General features: G+C 43.4%; 1 protein-coding gene across 2 annotated transcripts in view; it reads left to right on the top strand.

Moving 5' to 3' along the window:
• Nucleotides 1–18,543, top strand: part of LOC116968299 (probable protein S-acyltransferase 23) — a 44,665-nt gene that overhangs the window by 5,376 nt on the left and 20,746 nt on the right. For both annotated transcript variants that reach the window (XM_033015063.1, XM_033015152.1), the window contains exon 3: nucleotides 9,977–10,047. In XM_033015063.1, the coding sequence (XP_032870954.1) occupies nucleotides 9,977–10,047 (71 nt within the window). The remainder of the gene's footprint in view (nucleotides 1–9,976; nucleotides 10,048–18,543) is intronic.

Genomic DNA, 18,543 nt, shown 5'->3' with positions numbered 1-18,543 from the left:
GACGACTCTGATCATATTTCCGTGCCCGGCTTTCAAGCTACCACCGGCTTCAGTGAACCGCTTACCCCCTATGGAGGTGTGGGGTGTGGGCCTACTGATGAAGTTTTGCTTGTCGTTGGTACCTTGATTGGTCCGACAGCTTTTGCTTCCTTCTTCTGGACTTACATGAAGAGAGGATTCGGCGGCTGGTTTCTCCAAAGTCACCCTGATGGCGCTGTTCCCTTGCCGGCACTTGTAGCGTTGCCAACTGCTGGCTCTTGAGGCCATATGCATGTGCTTCAGTATGTTCATACTTTAAATTCGAGATCAGTTACCTACTGATCACTCGCACTCCCCTCCACTGAGAGTGAGATTTGTAGGCAGCCCTGAAAAAAGGTGCTGCCGCAGGCCCCTGAGGATACCTGCGCTGACATGGCACCTCCAGCAGACCTAAATGAGGTTCTTGCTTTGGGTCAGACTGAAACTGACCGTGGATGCTCCTCTCCTTAGAGCAGGAGACATTTGTGCAGCCCTGAAACAGGTGCCGCTGCCTGCGGGTTCTCCATAATACCTGGGCTGTCAATTAGCTAGATCTCCATCCAGGGAAGCACCCAGTGGAACCTGGACGATTGCAGAAGTACTTCTTTTCTTTTGTTTGTATGGAAACTTATTATTCATTTTATGTAAAGCACTTTGGTGTCAATGCGAGTTGACTTAAACAGTGCTATATAAGTAAACTTACTTACTTACTTCCTTTCTTCTGCTTGTCCCTGGGAAGGTTTCCCCCCCTGTTCTTTTGTACTCTGATTCAGAGTGGTTTCTTCCATATGTACTTCGCCCTCCAATGGGGAAGACATTGGGCTGCCGCATGTGTGAGGCTGCTGGCACGGCCTGCTGTAGGCCCGTGCTGATACTGCTCCCTCCTTCGGAGCAGATCATTGTTGGAGCAACTTCTCCATAAGTTGCTCCATGTGGGAGTGTCGTCCTCAGACGCTCTCCGTTGAGGGAGGGTATCCCTCTTCCCCGGACTCATCTGAGTCAACGGGTTTGTCAGACTTGCGGGTGGTATTACGTCCCGCAGGACCACCACGGAGCTCCTCCTCCTGCAACAAGTCTCGTGCCGGTTCTGCTGCCAGCGCTGTATGTCGGGATCAAGACCGTCGCCCGCTACTGGGAATGCTGCGGTCTTCGGCAGCCGACTTCCCCGCGGACCGTCTCCTCGACATCTGGGCTATGAAACTACAAAAAGCTTCAAGCCCGTTAGAACGCAGGTAAGTAGTTCAACTTTCCTTACCTGCCCATCCCAACGGCTGGGAGGACACAGTGTCTCTGCCAGTCCGTCGTGCGCGTTGCGTTCAGACGTAATGACGCGCACGCAGACGGACGGCCCTTCTTCACGTAGTCACTCACGTGACTCCGAAGTAAAATCAGCCATGATCATATTGAATGGCGGTGCTGGCTCGAAGGGCCGAATGGAAAATTCCTGCAACTATTTTCTATGTTTTTAATTTATTCATTCTAAAGTCACATAATTATGCTCTATATGTCATGTTAGAAAAAAAGATTATATTTGATCGAGTGCGTGTATATTCCAAGGCATTGACATATAACATTTGCAATGCTATTCATCCCTCTCTAGTTACATATTATACACTTGAGATCTACTTGTCCATGTTTCTGATGGTATAAATTGGTTTTCCATAAACCTCAACCACACTCATTCATTATTTGTACTTGATGGATAACAAGTTATTTAACAACTAGCTAATTTGCATCACAATTCAAGGAAAAAAGTATGCTGAAGTATGCTACTGAATGCTGTGGATGCTTTCAAGAGAGAGCTAGATAGGGCTCTTAAAATAGCGGAGTCAGGGGATATGGGGAGAAGGCAGGAACGGGGTACTGATTAGGGATGATCAGCCATGATTACATTGAATGGCGGTGCTGGCTCGAAGGGCCAAATGGCCTACTCCTGCACCTATTGTCTATTGTCTATTGTGATGTAAAATGAGCATCTTCTGAGGATGTCACTTTGTGAAATGTCAAATTCTTATACTTCCAAGGATTAGACAATTTAAACAAGTCCAAAATAAATTAAAGCAATGTACATTGCTCATCTTTTTTGTGCACTGCCTTTCTCTTCAATTATGACTGTAAGCATGTCTATTATTACACACTCATTGGTGTGCAGTTTTAACAGAGACAAACACATTTCATGTGCATTTATTGAAGGAAATGGTAAGTTTGACCTGCACCTAAATCAGGATCTCATATGCCCTCTTAATGGTGGCTCTGATCGGACAGCACACAAAGCAGCACTGATAGGGAGTAGTTATGGGCCTGTCCCACTTAAGTTACTTTTTAGGCGACTTTTTAGGTGACTGCAGGAGACCATGCGGTAGCCATATGGTTGCCACATGTTTGCAGGTGGTTGCCGGGGAGTCGCCTTCGTGGTCGTGAGGAGTTCCCACATTCTGGGAACTAAGCGCGGCCTCATTATGGTCGCCGCAAATTTTTCAACATGTTGATAAATCAGCAGCGACTAGAATGAAGCCGCCATGGAGAGTAGCGAGAATTCTCGTGCCGTAGGTGGGTTGCCAGGAGGTCCTAGTCGGTTGCCAGGAGGTCGAAGGTTCTGGTAGGTTCTTGTAGGTTGTAACCGGTGCTGACTGGCGAATTTCATTGGCTCATTGGGGAAAAAAAGGTAAGTAGTAGTTTTCAGAACCAAGGATAACCGACCGGTAATGTTCACTTGGCGCCGACCTGTAGGGGGTATGGCTGCCTAGCCTGCAGCTGTCTGTTTTTCATTTCTTTTTCCTTATTTTTAGTTAGTTTAGTGTTTTGTTTTTAAGGAGTTCTAGCTTTTTTATGTGTGGGGGAGGGGGGGGAAGGGGGAAACTAATTTTCAGGGTCCCTACCTGGTCGGAGATGCAGCTTTTCTCCGGGCTGCACTTTCGACCCGTCCTCGCGGCCTACCAGCGGGCCTGGAGCGGCATTTCCTGAGGGGACCGCCCGGAGCCTCGGCATCGGCATCGGCGGCGGCTGCGGAGCTGCGGGTCCGAGGAGCGAGGGGACCGCCCAGAGCCTCGGCATCGGCGGCGGCGGCACCGGCATCGGCGACGGAGCTGCGGGTGTGAGGACTGCGGTGCAGCGCTGGAGCGCCATTGCGGGGCGGGCGGTGCCTTGCCTGGGTCGCCGCGCTGGAACTCCGGTGAGCTGGGACCGGCGTTAAAAACATCGCGGAGCTGCGGGCGGAGGCGCTGAACTTTACATCGGGAGCCTGGGATCTCGCGACGAGATCGCCAGTTGAGCTCCATTCGGCACGGCCTTGTCGGCTCCGGAAGCCACGGTCTTGAGTAGGGAGGCGGCCGTTCCAGGGTTCCCATGCCGCTGAGAGGACTCTCCCGACGCCGGAACATCATCACCCGGCGAGGACGGCCTGGAACATCGGGCCTCTGTAGAGGCAACTGTGGAGGCCTCAATAGGCCCGACTATGGGTGGACATTGGGGATGGGACTGGACTTTGTGCCTTCCCCCATAATGGGAACCTTTGTGGGGGGATGTTTTCATGTTAAAGCTATTTATTATTGTTATGTTTGTATTCTTTCTTATGTGCTGCATTGGCAAAAGGAATTTCACTACATCTAGGTGTATGTGACAATAAATCAACCTTTGAACCTTTGAATGTACACCAAGCTTCACTGCCGTGTATCTCTGGCTTCTCAAGAGTTGTCTGGCTTCTTAAAAGTTGTCTACACTCCTTAACCATCTTAATTACAGCGCCAACCTTCCTGTTCATCGCGGCGTGTGTCTGTATCACCTTGGCTTTGCACCGTGTGACTTTCAGACAGCGCTCGGATTTAGGTTGTCCATATTACTGCAGCCATTAACATATACTACAAAGGAATTCCCCTTTTGAAGCCTTCATTACCCAAGGAAAATAAACTGTTGCTCATCTAGCATCCTATGACTGGGGCCTAAAATTACTACATGGGATGAAACCAAAGGAATTATTACCTGATTTGTCTGAAATTTCAATGAAGGTATTATCCCATTTTAAATATGGAAATATTCTGCCAGTATGGTCTTTGGGGAAGAGAAGAAACATTGAAGGGAACCCTGCAAAAATAGTAGCAAGGAGGAAGGGGACAGATAAATAACGGGTCTTCATTCCGTTAAGACCCCTGACTCAATAGTGGCACTGTCTGGCTTGCTAAGTACCGAGTATTCTTCGGTAAAGTTCACTGAAGTTCAGCATTGGATGTCACCCAGCTTATTTCAGTACTTTTACTGGGCTAGAGTTACCGGAAATATCGCTTCCTATGCTGGCCACAAATAAACTGTTGGGATATCAAATACTTCCAAATGTAATGTGCCGATGTGTTCACTGCCTGTGAGGTTTAATGGAACATATTATGGTTTTTACATCACAGCGTATAAAGAAGTATGTCCCATTATTTCTGCGGGATTTGTGAAGGGACATCAGTTTCACATCCAATGGTGTCTAACTCATTTGACCTTTGGTATGTTTGTATATACCTCCACCTGTATCTGAAATGGAAGATAAGCCCTGTATGGGACACGGCTGCTGCAGGAAATGCCACCTGCCATACAGCATCATGCATGCACAATACCAGGTACCAAGAAATGTTTGCAACCAAGCCTGACTAATGATGCAAACAGCTTTCCTTCTTATTCACAGGAAGTTATGAAGGTCACTTGAGCAGGTGCTTGGAAATGCTACTGTCTGTAAATTCCTTTCCAAGTCACACTGCATCCTGACTTGGAAAAATATTTATTTTCTTTCAATAATGTTCAGTCAAAAATCTTTACCTTCACCATCAGAAGGGTGGTAGAAACTCAACTCATCTGGCCACATAAACACCACCGCTACAAAAATAATTCAGAAATTATGTATCCTATAGTAAGTGACTCATCACCTCACACCTTATGGCCTTTTCATGATAGACTATTCAGGAGCGTAATGGAATCCGAGCAACCCCCAAGTTATGCAAGAGTTCTATTCCTATGAATTGATTTTTCCTCAAGTCAGAAACATCAGTCTTCCACAGTAGCCCATATTGTATCGCTCTGCATACATTTGCTATTATTCTTTAATTTCATTGAATTTTCTTTGATTTCATTGATCGGCCGACTTGGGGTTACTGAACATCCTGCGGTCTAGGCATAAGCTCAAGGGCGACCGTGCCTTTGCGGTTGCAGCTCCTAGACTGTGGAACAGCATCCCTCTTCCCATCAGAACTGCCCCCTCCATCGACTCCTTTAAGTCGAGACTTAAAACTCATCTTTACTCTCAAGCCTTTCTTCATGTCCTCTGAGTGAGGGCTATATGTATGTAGTGATGTATGTACGTAATCTATGAACCAATGTTGTATAACGTTAGTACCTCCACCAATATAAAGCACTTTGGCCAACGAGAGTTGTTTTTTAAATGTGCTATAGAAATAAAAGTGACTTGACTTGACTTAACTAGTCACCACCCACAATTAAGTTAATGGAATATGTACCATATCAAGTCATCAATAAATGCCATGAATCATTTTATTGTTAGTACTAGCTTGAAAAATATTTTTCAAATGTATGGGGGATTTTGTGTAGAGTTTGATTTCCATCCAGGGTAGCTCCTGTACTCATTACTTGCTGTGATATGTGCTGTACAAAGAACTCAAGACCTTCAACATCATCCAGGACAAAGCAGTCCATTTGATCGGAACTCCATCAAGCACATGAAACATAGATTTCACCACTACCAGTACACAATGTTTACAGTGTACACCATCATCCAAGCTACTCTGACAGCATCTCTCGAACTCTCAACTACTCCGACCAATAAAGGCAAGGACAGCGGACACATAAAAACCTGCCGTTTCCCTTCCAAATTGCACATCTTGAAATATATCACCAGTCCTTCATCGTCACAAGAACTCCCTACCCAACGTCACTGTGTGAGTATTTTTAACCAAAAGTGCAGTGGCTCAAGAAGTGGCTCATCATCCTCTTCTTAAGGATGAAGGTTAGGGGTAGGCAATAAAGCCATGTTTTGCCAGTAATACCCAGATCACAAAAATGAATAAAAATCTATAAATAAAAACTGATTGAAAGATCTTCTATGGGTATGTATCAAGAAAAGATCAGTAAAGGCAATTGTGGATATGATCTTTACAGGCAGAAACCAGAGAATATCAGGCAGCAGCAGCAAGCCCAACACCGCCTACATTTTATTGGGAAATACTGTTCAGCTCCACAGGTTGCTTGATGACAATGAGGATGGACATGTTCTGCAATACTCTGCATAGCCATAATATACAGGGGAAGCTCTTTTGAAAATGGATTGGTTGCATTTTAACAAATGGATTCTGGAAGTATTGTGCATGAGGGTGATTGGAAATTAGACCAATTTTTTAGAAGCAAGAGGTACAAAGGACAGCGTGTGCAGTACTTTAATCTGGAGCGAAATACCAACTGCTGGTGGAACTCAGTAAATCAGACAGTACATGTGGAGGCAGAGGAATGATTGAACTGAAACACTGACCACCCCTCTACCTCCACAGATACTGTCTGACCCACTGAGTTCCTCCAGTAGTTTGTGTGTTGCTCTAAAAATCGAGATCTGACTGAGAGAGCAACAGCTGAGTGGAAAAGTAGTTCACTGTCACAGACAGTAATGGATGGCTTTTATAACTCCCATTTTTCAAAAATGAGAATCCAACAAAAAGAACAAGTACACTACAGAATGCATAAAATGAAGAACTCACTTGAGTGGAACCTGCCTTCAAAAACTTTTCAAGGAGATTCAGCACAGATGAGTGCTACTGCCAGTGGCAACTTCTACAATTAGATGAATATTATATCCTTAAGGTCATAAGCTCTAGCTAAAACAACAGCTTCCATGTATATTTTCTCGGAGGCCTAGAGAATTGCCAACTATTTGCTAAAAGAACAATAAATTTCCCCTTTTCCTTCTTTAATGAGGCCACAGCAGAATATATCTCATATCCGCTATCAGATACCACTGTGGAGATGGCCCTCATTGCTAGCATTCACCTAATTTGCTTAAGTTACCACATTTGGTTACTTAATGCCCAGGCACAGGGACTCATGGAATTCAAGACCACAGCTTTATTCTAGCAAAGAGCCAAGCACAATCCGATCCATCCATATCTACTTGCTTGCTGTGGGTAGGAAGTAAGTTATGGAGTCAACCAGTATGGGAACTTGCTCTTCAGCCTAAGTTGCCCAAGCCAACCAATATGCCCCATCTACACTAGTCCCACCTGCCTGCATTCCCCATATCCTTCTAAAGCTATCCTATCTATGTACCTGTCCAAATGTATTTTAAACGTTGTGATAGTACCTGCTTCAACTTGCTCCTGTGGCAGCTCCTTCCATATAACCACCACCCAATATGTAACAAAGTTACCCCTCAGGTTCCTATTAAATCTCTCCCCTCCTCAACTTAAACCTATGTCCTCTGTTCTTGATTTCCCTACTCTGGGTAAAAAAATCTCCATGCATTAACCCGATCTATTCCTTTTATGTTCTTATACACCTCTATAAGACCACCCCTCATCATCCTGCGCTAGTCCTCGCCTATTTAACCTCTCTCTCCCTTTAGCTCAAGCACCAGAGCCCTGGCAACATCCTTATAGATCTTCACTGTGCTCCATAGAGCTGAGTGGCATCTTTCCTATAGTAAAGTGATCAAATCTGAGCGTAAAATTCAAAGAGCGGTCTCACACGAGTCTTGTACAACTGTATCATAACGTCCCAGGCTCGCTACTCAATTCCCTGACTGATAAAGATGAATTGCCAATAGCTTTCTTCATCATCCGAGCTATCTGCGACTACACTTTCTGGGAACTATGTACTTGTGCTGCATAATTGCAACACTCCCCTTGAAAAGGATAAATATTAATTGGCTCTAAACTATATTTATATTAGCTGATATTTTCTAAATCATGTTAATATTTATCCATGCTTCTTTCAAACATCATGATGGGTGTGGTAAAATGGTGGATTATTGTTGTACAGATGCATATAATAATATCCTGAACTTATGGCATTATTTCATGTTCATATATTGTATACTGACCTTCTAACATAGAAACATAGAAAATAGGTGCAGGAGTAGGCCATTCGGCCCTTCGAGCCTGCACCGCCATTCATTATGATCATGGCTGATCATCCAACTCAGTATCCTGTACCTGCCTTCTCTCCATACCCCCTGATCCCTTTAGCCACAAGGGCCACATCTAACTCCCTCTTAAATATAGCCAATGAACTGGCCTCAACTACCTTCTGTGGCAGAGAATTCCAGAGATTCACCACTCTCTGGGTGAAAAATATTTTTCTCATCTCAGTCCTAAAAGATTTCCCCCTTATCCTTAACCACATAATATCATTCAGATATGTTGTCAATCATATTTGTGCATATGTAGAAGGTCATATTTGGTGAAACAATGCAGAAAATGGTGCATCAGGACACAAAAATCTACATGAATAAAATGTTTATGCTTTAATAGTGGCAAATGTTCCTATCCACAGCAACATATGGTAGGGTCTGGCGGTAAATTGGGAGGTTTGTTGTATTTTTATGTTTTAGCGTTTACACACCAAACATTACATTGTATAGTTGGAATTGAAACTGGTTGAACTATGTTTTGTCATTCAAGATTTGGATGACTTCAAAATCATTTGATGATGAAAGTACATATTCCTTCCTATTCACCAATCCTTATGATTGTTGAATCTAAACCCTCAGACGGTAGGTTCTGGCAATGGAGTTTCAGAACAGAGGAGGTGTATGGGGTAATCCGTAGCAGAGTTTTACTATCGTTTCCTTCCACAATCAAAAACATGAATGTCTTCCTTTCTTTACCAGGTTTTCCATACTTCTCCTTCCCTCTGCTGCTCTGTTATAACCAATTATATACATTTGTTCTGCCCCCTTACTTTGCTTCTTAATGTGTCCCATTACCATCCATATTGGTCTTGCATCATGGTCCCATGTATCAGATTATCAGTGGCACCTACAGCTCTTTCATAGAATTCATCCTCCTCCTTGTGCCCCAACAGCTAAACACACCCCGTCTCCCTCCACCCACCTGTTCCCTTTCCCTCACTCAGTTGTTGCTTTAAAAAGTCTTCCTTTCATTTTACAGTTCTGACGGATGGTCATTAATTTAAAATGCAAAGGCTGACTCACTATCCTCAGCTGCTTGCTAACCTGCAGGAGCGCATTTGTGTTTCTGTTTCAGATCTCCACAGTTATGATATTGTGCTTCAGTTTTGAGTGTGTTCATTTTTAGTTTTGATTTCTTGTGCAGAACAGTATAGAAAGGTAACACCAGGTGGATTCTTTCCTCTTCCAAGCTAAGTAATTGAAATTTGCCGTCCAGGCCACCTTGACTGTCCAAGCCTATGTTACAAAGGAATTGCTCACTCAGACACTGATTCTGTCCCCACATGTGCGCAGTGCAGGCATAAAAGGGACAGCTGTGTGGTTTCATTGATGCAGTCACTATAATGAATACTTTGCATTTATTGCAACATAAGTCTTCATACTTTACTGCCATTTAGAGAATAGACTTAATGTAATAATAACATTTCCCTAGCTAATCTTTTAAATAGTTCCATGAGGCAACTATTAGCAGTAAGACATTACTAAGAAATATGAGGCCAACAACATTTCTGTTCTCTAACACCAGTTGTGGTAAACACATTCCTAAACTGTGGCCAACTCTCCAGATGGGTCCTTGTATGAAGAAACATCCACCTCTAACTGTACTCATATGTCCTTACTTTCACCCAGTTCACCTCAAGCCACACAATGAAATTCAATTAGACATATTGCATGTAATTCTGATTAAAACAATCTTGAAGTAAAGCATCAGTTGGTGGCATGCAATAATAATTAGACTGATCCATTCTTAACTTTGTATTTTTTTCCCACTGCATTATTTTTTGTTTTATGTAGGACACTGTGAGTTAACTCGCCTGCTGATATATTCTGGCCTTTCTCCCGCAAAACAGGATGACTATGGTCAGGTAAGAGGCATTTAATCTTCTGTAACTTTTACCTTCCCTAAATTTACTCTTTTCCTTGTTTGAAATTGCCTAGAAAAGTCCCATGTTGCTTTCTTCTGCTATCAAACCTACGATACTTGTTTTCAATCATTAATGTCAGCAAGCTGTTAAAATGTGAAAATTACAGGCAAGCCTGATCCTATGCATAGGATATTGCTTCTCATATCACAGGAATCCTGATTAATATGTTCTCCATATGCGTCCACAGCATTCACGCCAGCTCTAACTATCAAAAAGTAATCTAACATTGAAAGAGGATATCCACATGCAAATACTTGAATGCTTCATTAAATATTTAAACGCAATTTATTGTTTGTTACAAACTAAATAAATAAAGGGCACTGATAAACTGATAAAATGTAAACTGATAAAAGATTATGTGAAATGTAAACTCTCTCTTTCTACAAATGCTGAACATTTGCAGCATATCTGTATTTATTTCAGATTTGAAACTCTACAGAATTCACAAATGAATACAAAATGGCTGGCAATGCAATTGTTTAAGATAGATAGATAGATAGATAGATAGATAGATAGACAGACAGACAGACAGACAGACAGACAGACAGACAGACAGACAGACAGACAGACAGACAGACAGACAGACAGATAGATAGATAGATAGATAGATAGATAGATAGATAGATAGATAGATAGATCCCAAGAGCTATAGCGGCTCTGAACCGGCCCTAATGAGTGCCCCCCCCACCCACCCCCTTTGGACAGTCTCCCTCAGATGGTCACGTCAATCAATTCAGCTTGTTTATTTATGTATTGTATTTATTTACCTTTCTTGTACATCAGTGGAGCTGCATACTAAATCTCGTTGCACTGACGTGCAATGACAATAAAAGATATATTATTATTATTATTATTAGATAGATAGATAGATAGATAGATAGATAGATAGATAGATAGATAGATAGATAGATAGATAGATAGATAGATAGATAGATAGATAGATAGATAGATAGATAGATAGATAGATAGATAGATCCTTTATTGTCATTCAGACCTTTCGGTCTGAACACAATTCAGGGGCAGGTAATATGAAATAGGGCTAAGGGCTTTGACAATTGGGTCTTGACCTAATTACATTAAATATAAAGTATTGATCTCAAACTAATTTTATTGCATTTTTGGATATAATCAATTAATCATCAGCATTAATTCTCTCACCAAGTTAAAAGGTGGTGGGTTCAAGTGCCGTTCCACAGGCATAATCACATCATTTTTAAGCAAACAACTGCAGTGCTTCCGTTGCTGGAACTACTGTCAACAAAACTTGGCTGCAGAATATCCATCATGCCAAGCATTCAGTTCCAATGTGGCATCTTATGCATGTGCGTGCATTCATAATGTAAATTGTGACAATCGTCATACTGGGAAGGGAATTAGAATATGTGATCATGTTGCAAACAAGGACATGTTGCAAATGATGTCAGTGTGCCCTTGTCCTCACCTTCCACCCTACCAGCCGTCGCATACAACATATGATCCTCCGACACTTTCGCCACCTCCAACGGGATCCCACCACTCTTCCCATCTCCTCCCCTTTCGGCTTTCCGCAGAGACCGTTCCCTCTGTAACTCCCTAGTTAATTCGTCCCTTCCCACCCACACCACCCCCTCTTCTGGTACTTTCCATTGCAACCGCAGAAAATGCTACACTTGTCGCTTTACCTCCCCCCTCGACTCCATCTAAGGACCCAAGCAGTCTTTCCAGGTGAGGCAGAGGTTCACCTGCGCCTCCTCTATTGCATCTGCTGTTCCAGGTGCCAACTGCTCTACATCGGTGAGACCAAGCGCAGGCTTGGCGATCGCTTCGCCCAACACCTCCGCTCAGTTCGCAATAACCAACCTGATCTCCCGGTGGCTCAGCACTTCAACTCCCCCACCCATTCAAAATCCGACCTTTCTGTCCTGGGCCTCCTCCATGGCCAGAGAGAGTCCCACCGCAAATTGGAGGAGCAGCACCTCATATTTCACTTGGGTATTTACACCCCAGCGGTATGAACATTGACCTCCAATTTCAGGTAGTCTTTGCTTTCTCCCTCCTTCCCCTCCCCTTCCCAGCTCTCCCACAGCCTACTGTCTCTGCCTCTTCCTTTCTTCCCCCCCCCCCCCCCCCCCCCCCCCCCCCCCCCCCCCAACATCAGTCTGAAGAAGGGTCTCGACCCGAAACGTCGCCTATTCCTTCGGTCCATAGATGCTGCCTCACCCGCTGAGTTTCTACAGCACTTTTGTCTACCTTCAATCAGTGTGCAATGCTACTTTAGCGCCATCACTGCCGAAGGATGGGAGGAAGAATTAAGAGAGGGCATACGGAACAAAGAAACATGTTGGAGGCGGAGAGAGAAAGGACCTCCAGCAAGAGATAATGAACACCAAGGCTTTTCAATTAAATATTTCTCCTGCACACACTACAATGAACAAGAAGGCACAGGAAATGTCACTTCAGTCATTAGGTCCTCGATGGAATACATCAGATGCTGCGACTACAACTTCAGGAACAACATAACCAGAACAATTTGTCTGTAAAGATCACAATGATCATCAGTTTTTACACTACCTATTCATATCAGGCAGAAGCAATATTTTGCAGTTTGCACACACTTACATTAATAAGGCGTGGTCTGTACTTCAGCAGACTGAAATCTTTGCCATTTACTGTATTGTCCTGTTTGTAATTAACGTCCTCAAACTTGTCTCGATTAAATTTGTATATTCTATTGAACTGCCTGTGTTGTATTCGAGATTGATATTCTTTGGCACGATTAATGTAAAGGTCAAAATATGAAACATTAACGTTGTTTCTCTCAGCATATGCTGCTTAACCTGCTGGATCTGTCCAGTATTTTTCTGTTTTATTTCAGATTTACAGACTGTACAGGTCGTTGTATAACCCAGTATCTTAGGAAGTCCCATGCAAGTCTGAAGAAGAGTCTTGACTCGAAACGTCACCTCTCAATGCCGCCTGACCACTGACTGACACAGCACTTTGTGTCTCCATGGGTTCAAGCATGACTTGATACCACACCATTTCAGTGTGTTTTGACTGATGAGGTCCAAGGGGGAAGCATAGGTTTTCTGTAGATGGGGCAAGAGGTGCCTGATGGTACTGATAGTTAGTTGGTCTGCAAGATGGTACACTCCCTCTGTTTACCAGGGCTTCTATTTGCTGTCTGACTCACGGACTCAAGAATCACATACCATCCTGAATGCTTCTTCTCCACTTTAACCAGTCAGATGCCAGAAGTTTCCAGGAGTCGGGGAATTCATTTTTTTTAAATAATTTTATTTATTAGAAGTAAAGTACATTACATTAATACAAGCCAAATATAACTTATTACATTTCTTGTACCACTTCATTTTTTAAGCTTTAAAAAGAGAAAAAAGTAAAGAAAGTGAGAAAGAGTCGTGAATGTGTGAAAAAGTGATCAAGAAAAAAGACCCATTACACGAAGAGTTAGAGAAAAAAGGTTAAGAAATAGGCCGTAGAAAAGAAAAAAGAGAAAAAGAAACAAAAGCTCTATTAAGAAGAGAGCAGAAAGGGATATACCAACTTCGTATTTTTCATCCCCCCCTTACCAGATCCTGAAACCATTTATTTTCAGAGTACTGTTGCACCTTATACTTGTAGTAAGTCGATGAATGCAGACCACGTCGTTTGGAAGTGGTCTGGTTTGCCTGCAAGAAGGAGTCTCATATCTTCCAGGTGTAATGTTTCGAACATATTTGAAATCCACATATTTATTGTTGGTATAGGGGCATTTTTCCAGAATTTAGGTATAAGTTTTTTCCCGTTATTAACCCCTAATTAAATAGATTCTTTTGAAACACAGTTAGTCGGGAAATTCTGCACTTCTTCAAGAATGTTTTAAGCATACCCAGGGAATGTGGTGCCTGGAAAGCGAATGTCGTAACTTACCCAGCGGGGCTGACCAAGGGTAATTAGGACCTCAATGCTAGAGATGTTTGTCCCAAAGAGAATGCTGAAGTTAGTTTGCTTGCCCTTTCAGTGAATTGGGAGATTTTGCTGAGACAGCATAGATGGCATTTTTCCAATGTCTTGAAGTACTGGCTGTGGATAATCCATCTCATTGAAGAATGTAGGATGGCTAGGATCTCAATGATCTCACTGCTGTCCAGTAGACCATGAATGTATGCCAGGTCGGATGTTTTGTTCTTCCAACAAATTTATACTCAATCCACCGAAGGTTGATTTTGCTTCATTTTGCTTCCAGAGCTAAAAATACTCCTTTGCTACGTTATAGTTATGCATCCCAATAAAATTCTAAGATCAAGAACTATTCAATGATAAGACAGTTATGTTTTCAAAAGACAAAGGTGACTACAGAACCATTCTTTTGTTGACAGTTTTGGGGAAAGACCACAGTGTCCTTACAACATTAGGGATTTCTTCATGTGATTACTTATTTAATGAGTACATTATCAGACACAGAATGTTGTCAACAATGATTGCACGATTCACAATGCCTAGCCACAATACTCTTCCAAATCAAAACAGAATCATGGTTACCCTCTCAAATAAAATTCACATGGAGAAGATGAAACATGAGCTCTTGCTCCTACCTAGGTGCCTGCTGAGTTAAGTGACACCAGAGTAGTCGCGCAAGCAATCGACTAGTCATCAGTATGAAAGTAAGCATTCAGGTAAAGCAGGCAGTGAAGAAAGCAAATGGCATGTTGGCCTTTATAACAAGAGGAATCGAATATAGGAGCAAAGAGGTCCTTCTGCGGTTGTACAGAGCCCTAGTGAGACCACACCTGGAGTATTGTGTGCAGTTTTGGTCCCCTACTTTGAGGAAGGACATTCTTGCTATTGAGGGAGTGCAGCGTAGGTTTACAAGGTTAATTCCCGGGATGGCGGGACTGTCATATGCTGAGGGAATGGAGCGGCTGGGCTTGTACACTCTGGAGTTTAGAAGGATGAGAGGATATTTCATTGAAACATATAAGATTGTTAAGGGTTTGGACACGCTAGAGGCAGGAAACATGTTCCCGATGTTGGGCGAGTCCAGAACCAGGGGCCACACAGACTTAGAATAAAGGGGAGGTCATTTAAGACTGAGGTGAGAAAAAACGTTTTCACCCAGAGAGTTGTGAATTTATGGAATTCCCTGCCACAGAGGGCAGTGGCGGTCAAGTCTCTCGATGGATTTATGAGAGAGTTAGATAGAGCTCTAGGGGCTAGTGGAGTCAAGGGATATGGGGAGAAGGCAGGCACGGGTTATTGATAGGTGACGATCAGCCATGATCACAATGAATGGCGGTGCTGGCTCGAATGGCCTCCTCCTGCATCTATTTTCTATGTTTCTATGTAAATTATGGACATACAAAATCTTCCAGAATTGTGATTGAAATATGCATTGTAGACTATCTAAGTGAAGGTTTGATGAATGTGACACAGGATAGAGGGGCCCTCTTATAAATAGGATGCAATGTTGGAAGAAACTCACTTTCCATTCAACCTGTGGTTAATGTCACCCACCTGCCTTGCAACTTATTTTGAGTCTCAGTAATATTGCAATATGTAAAATACCCTTGAAGAACTTATAACATTGTATAAATCAATCAAGGGTCACATCCATATTGTGACTTCTTGGACTAAGTGCCAGAGGGCAAGAATGCCTTTGTAAGCAGTCTACATCTTGAAGAGTGCTGTCAAGGACGGAAATATCTGAAAGGGGAATGTTTTTAGAGATAAGCAGAAGCCCAAGGTACAAGGTAAAAAGAGTGTCATTTTTATCATTAAAAACAATTACAGGTGCACAACCTTTTATCCGGAGTTCCGGAAACCGAAAAGCTCCGAAAACCGGACATTTTTTCCAGGATGTCGTCTGCACACCAAAGCTCGCATTTGGCGCCAAACTTGACCCGAAACGACCCACAGTCAATCCAGGTCTGTACTACTGTAGCGGCTGCCTCCTCCCCGGAGACCGGGGAGACACTTAAACATCTGTAAATCATTGCTTAAATGTTAGTCAGTTAGTTTGGAGGGCTTTTATGTGAAGGGGCGGGGGGGGGTGAAGGGGGGAACTTTAATTCTTAGTCCCCTACCTGGTCGGAGAGGCGGGGAGCAGGCAATGCCTTACCGGGTCGCCGTGCAGTAAGCTCCGGAGCGCTGTGGCCGCCGACTCCCAATATCGCGGAGCTGGGGCTGCGGGCGTCTGGCCGCGGGCGGTGCCGGTTGGAGCTCCGACCCCGGCAACTCTACCCCTGGATGCCCGCAGCCCCAGCTCCGCGATGTTGTGTGTCGGCGGCCACAGCGCTCCGGAGCTTACCGCACGGCGACCCGGTAAGGCATTGCCCGCTCCCCGCTGGTATCCCAGCGCTGTGGCCGCCGACTCCCAACATCGCGGAGCTGGGGCTGCGGGCGTCCGGCCGCGGGCGGCGCTGGATTTGGAGCGCCGCGCAGCCAGGGGTAGAGTTGCCGGGGTCGGAGCTCCAACCGGCGCCGGACGCCCGCAGCTCCAGCTTCGCGATGTTGGGAGTCGGCGGCCACAGCGCTCCGGAGCTTACTGCACGGCGACCCGGTAAGGCATTGCCCGCTCCCCGCCTCTCCGACCAGGTAGGGGACTAAGAATTAAAGTTTCCCCCTTCACCCCCCCCCACCACCACATAAAATCCCTCCAAACTAACTGACTAACATTTAAGCAATGATTTACAATGATTCCCCGGTCTCCGGGGAGGAGGCAGCCGCTCCAGACTTTTCAAGCCGCCCGCGCTACCTACCTAATCTACGCTAAAAATCTTCCATTCGGAAATCCGAAAATTTTTGAAATCCGAGAAGTGTCTGGTCCCAAGGCTTTCGGATAAAAGGTTGTGCACCTGTATATTCATTTAACTAGGAAAATCCCATTTTACAAGAACAAAAAGTATATAATACAGCAATTAAACTGAAACTTAAAACCTGATTTCAATGGCATTAGGTTTTTAAGCAAACACTTTACTGACAGTAGAAAGTGTATTATAAAAAAAAAAGGTTTGAGCTAAACTGCAATCTACACCACAACAGATTCTCAGGGTCAGTTCCCACATCAATGTTCAACAGCCTGAATGAGGATTGGCATGGCAAGTTTTAGGCTATTTTCTGTGCTTCGATAACTCTTATTACCTTCCCAAGAGTCTTACACAAAATCTGTAATATATTGAGGGACTTTGACAAAGTCCATTCGTACAATTCTTTGCAATGAAAATAAAATCACTTCATTAACGCAGCAAGCATATCATATCTTTATCATACCAGCAAGCATATCTTTGCTGAAATATACTGTACATACTAAGCAAAAATTCCATATCATGCATAAACAGATTGTTATTATTTTAACACATTATGAAAGCTATTTTATTATTTCAGTATGTTTTTGGACACTATTGGATGCTATTAATTTTTTTTTATGTGCAGCCCGGTGGCTATATTTGTCTTGGATAAAAGATGACTAAATTATCTATGGTATGACAGGGCTGGTCTTTCCGCTGTGCTAATTTAAGACCAGCAGGCATCATGCCCTTTGTCTCACCTTACTCTACAGTTGAATTTAAGCTGCCTAGCCTGCTTGTGGTTCTTTGGTTGGTCAGGCCAAGAATTAATTTTAGTTCTGTTTCCATTCACACCAGATACTGAAGAGATTGAATTGTAGATTTTGGTGTAAAATGATCCAGATTTTGTCAAATTGGCCATTCCATGGAGACCCAGGATAGTGAAGAATTCCCCAGGGTTCAGATGCCAGCACGTCAGATCCCTGCTCCCACCTCTCAACTCAGTGAGTTCTGCGGTGGTCCCTATTCCCCAGAGATGAGGAGCTAGATACATTTTGTAACTGGTCCTTCAACTTTACACTGAAAATGTGAAGGAAAGGAGTCGATTTCATTTTTATTTTAACTAATATTTTAATGTTTTAACACGTTTTAATTATTTAAATCTACTTAAAACAGTTTTTACACATGGCTCAGCTGCAGGCACAATTTAAAACAATTGAAAAGGCATTCACAACACAGATCATTAAGCATATTGGTGGAGTGAGGCTGCCTAGGTGCCATTAGAAACCATGGTGGCAAGGCCTCAAGTTTGTTTGGACCTGCACAGTTGCAAAATGTTCGTTCCAGAGGTTGAACCTGAGGCACAAACCTGGTCAAGAAAAATCAGGTCCAATGTTACAAAAAATGCCTATTGAAAGATACAAATGGAAATCCAAGTAGCCTGTGGTGGACTTATTGGTTTCAGAGCGTAGGTAATGATATTGTAAGGGGCCACAGATAAAAGATTGTGGATAGTTTTGCAGTTCATTAATTATAAAACTATGTTCCAATGCAAGAAGTATGGAAACTTGGATTGTGAAATAAAGATATCAAATATTCAACTATTTAGTTGAGCTTTACTAAATAAATATCTTCGCCATGAAATCTGACCTAGGAATTCAATTGTGTCAAG

The sequence above is a fragment of the Amblyraja radiata genome, chromosome 1 (assembly GCF_010909765.2).
Source record: "Amblyraja radiata isolate CabotCenter1 chromosome 1, sAmbRad1.1.pri, whole genome shotgun sequence".
NCBI classification, from domain to species: Eukaryota; Metazoa; Chordata; class Chondrichthyes; order Rajiformes; family Rajidae; genus Amblyraja; species Amblyraja radiata.
The sequence above is the reverse complement of the archived record's forward strand: the minus strand, read 5'-3'. Positions and strand labels throughout refer to the sequence as shown.